This window comes from Lycium ferocissimum, unplaced genomic scaffold (genome assembly GCF_029784015.1).
Source record: "Lycium ferocissimum isolate CSIRO_LF1 unplaced genomic scaffold, AGI_CSIRO_Lferr_CH_V1 ctg20571, whole genome shotgun sequence".
Classification (NCBI taxonomy): Eukaryota; Viridiplantae; Streptophyta; class Magnoliopsida; order Solanales; family Solanaceae; genus Lycium; species Lycium ferocissimum.
Window position 1 is genome coordinate 891 of NW_026719134.1, and position 3,460 is coordinate 4,350.

General features: G+C 39.6%; 1 protein-coding gene across 1 annotated transcript; it reads left to right on the plus strand.

The window, feature by feature from the left end:
* The first annotated feature begins 2,179 nt into the window (after window positions 1-2,179).
* On the plus strand, window positions 2,180-2,851 carry LOC132043053 (proline-rich receptor-like protein kinase PERK2). The gene has a single exon (XM_059433537.1). It carries the CDS (start codon window positions 2,180-2,182, stop codon window positions 2,849-2,851), a length of 672 nt encoding a protein of 223 aa, XP_059289520.1.
* Window positions 2,852-3,460: the final 609 nt, after the last annotated feature.

Consider the following 3,460-nt stretch of genomic DNA (forward strand, 5'->3'; position numbering starts at 1 on the left):
ACACTAAACGTAAAATGCAGAAGGTAAATGACACCAGGAGTTTTATACTGGTTCAGATTCAATGTGAATCCTAGTCCAGTCCCCTTGGGTTGCAAGGGTGATCTCTGCAGCTTTTAGTTAAAGGTTTGGTACAATCGAGGTTTGAATGGAGCTCCTACGTCTACACTCAATCGCTCTTAATCTTTTTGATACAAAGCCTCACAAACTATATTATAACTCTCCTTTCTTTTTTCCTTACACTATAAATCACTCAGACATACAATGCTTATGAAAAGTAAAGTAGAGTACTAGGAGAATGAGACTAAGCATAGCTTATAGGTTTGTGAGGCAGCCCTTTTTATAGCTGTTTTAGGCTGTTCACGCAGAGAGATCAACCCAAGGGTTTTGATCCTTGGAAACAGAAACTATCCATTCTATTTCCAAGAATAAGGCTCGAGCTGTTGCTGCTTTCCTTGTGCGTTGAGGCAGCATTGTCAATTAACAAGATTATTACACTTTAAGAGATCTTCCTATTAATGTTAGAGATGCTCTTTCCTTCATTGGAACACTTGTGTACTGCTGGAAAATAATGCTGAAGGTATTGTTTCTTTCTTGAATGATTTGGTACAGCTGGTTGTGAGCCGTTATTCCATTAGGGTTGGGAAGGCTTCACTTGAGTGAGCCCAGCTCGTTGGAGCTGTTTTGTGGGCTTCCATCTTGTTGGGGCTGATTTGTGGGCTTGTATTATTCCTTGTGCAATTCACTTATTACACCTACACAAGTAAAATTGTCATCATAAAAACTTGACACTAACACGGTCGGTTAACCATTGTTAATGGATCTTCAAGGATGCCTAATACCTTCCCTTTAGATTAGTTGAACCCATACCTAGATCTTTTAGTTTCGTAGAGTTTAAAATGGAGTTGACTTTAGAAAATAACTCTAATGAACTTTAGGTGTCCTAATTCACCATAAATAATTAGGTGGCGACTTCTTAATTTTAATTAACCTCGGAATTATCGGAATGTTGTAAACCATTTTGACTTCGATTAAAATGGAGTATAACAGCTTGGCGACTCCGCTGGGGAATATACTTAGGTTCGAACCATAAGGACTTAGTTTAAATAGGCTTTGTGTGCTTGTTTTAATTACTTTATTTGTTGTTAACCATTTTTACATGCTATTAATTGTTTGTTTGATATAAACTATTTAAGTGTTACTGTTTTGATATAAACTGTCATCCCGTATCACTTTTCTCCACATCTGAAAATTCACACTATCACACATACACGCGAGGTGTGTTTTGCACACCCGCAAATTTCTTTCAAAATCCCAAATTTTAGGAGAGTTGGCATATGCGCGGGGTGTCCGAATTTTTCGTGTGACTGCATAGCCTTCTCACTCGAGTTGTCCGCTCGGGAACCCTTGGTGTATTAAGCCCATTAGATGACTTTACCCAAATGTCCAAGTGGGTCCGCGACCCCAAGTGACACTAATCATACTTTATGTGCATGTTTGAAGGATAATTGCGCCTAAATATTGACCATTTGCTCTAACTAATTAAACTTTAGGAGGGAGGAAATGACTAACCTTTCTATGACAGGTATGGATTTTACATTGGAGTACGTCTGTGATCAACAAGTGGCGAGAACCAAGGACATCACAAAATGGAGCCAGAAATTTAGACATGACAAATTGTATTTACTTTACTTAGATGAGGAAGTGTTTTATGTTGTATTCATTTGGTATGTAACAAATATTACACCACAATTGTACTTTATTTCTTGGAAAATAGAATTTGTTTAATTAGCCGAGAGCAATGGGATGACGTATTATGGCACATTTTACCCTTCAAACAAACGTTAGGCCTACCTCTGGCACAAAGAGGTCACATGCATATTAGGACGCGTTATTGTTGTTTGATATACTTGTTTACATTTTGCTTGACAACTTATTTGCCTTTATTCGATGAATTATTTGCTACATGACTTATTTAACTCTACGTGATCATGACTTTACTTAGATATTTTAATATGAGACTAATATCATTTGCATTTTATGTTTCTTCCTGTTTATCTTTTATTCCTAAAAGAGTTGATTCGTGTTGACATTCGAACTGGCCGGCCATCCTTACTTCACAAGGTCAAAGACGTCAGCATTACCTCGACGTAGTTGGGTTGTTCAAGGAAGGAAAACTACTATGTCTGATCCAGCCGCATCTATTTCAACTGGTTTGGAAAATATCATGATCTCTAGTGATCCTCCCGAGACTTCCGAACATAGAACTACTATTCAACATGATGAACATATCGCCCGGTTGACTCAAAAGATTGAGGATCTACGTGGAGAACTGAATCGGGTTAGGGACTTGACCAATTTATCCATCACACTCCAAAGTCCACCTCCTGAACCTAGAAATGTCACACCAAACCCACCTCGTTTTCCATCACTTGAATCTCCAGTTCCTGAACATTTCCCTCCACAAAATAATACACCTACCAATAACAACTTTCTTCCAATCACCCCTGCAAATCCATCATCCGTCTATACTCCTCCACAAAGTCAACCACCCACCCACACTACCTATGCTACTCCTAATCCACCACCCGTCAACCCACCAAGTCAATCGCTAGTTCACACTTCTTATGTTCCTTTATCCACTAACACTAATCCACCACCTACAACTACTCCTCTAAACCCACCAAACCAACTACCTATAAATACCACTTATAACAAACCACCTCCAATCCAAAACACTCCCACCGTCCAAACTTATCCAACCCAGCATATACAAGGGGCATATTTTGTCACTCCTAACGCGCAATATGTTCCTCCGGTATATGCAGCGGAAATACAAGCCTTTACCAACTGAGTAATGGTCAGGTTCCAACCCGAGGTGGATCAATATGAGGAAATGGAAAAGGATGCAAAAGCAAGGGCGGATGATATATTGTTAAAAGAGATCCACAGTCTCAAAGAAGCAATGAGAAACCTTCAAGTTGCTAGGGGAAGCAAGAGTGTAGAATATGAAGATCTGTGTGTTCAGCCTGACGTTGATTTGCCCGTAGGCTACAAGCTGCCGAAATTTGATACATTTAATGGAACAAACCGACCCTTATACGCATTTAAGGGCTTATTGTGACAAACTGGTTGGAGTAGGTAGAGATCAGAATATAAGGATGAAGCTATTCATAAGAAGCTTATCTGGTGAGGCTCTTACTTGGTATAAGCAACAAGATGTCCGTAAATGACGTGGTTGGAGTGATATGGCACAAGACTGCATGGACCGATTCAGTTTCAACACCGATATCACACTAGATAGAGTCTACATGACTAAGGTAACTAAGAAGTCAACTGAGTCGTTCCGTGAGTATGCGCTACGTTGGAGGTAAGAAGCAGCCAGGGTTCAACCCCCGATGAGTGATAGAGAAATGACTACTACCTTCATTGAATGTTCGGCATATACTATGAGAAAATGATA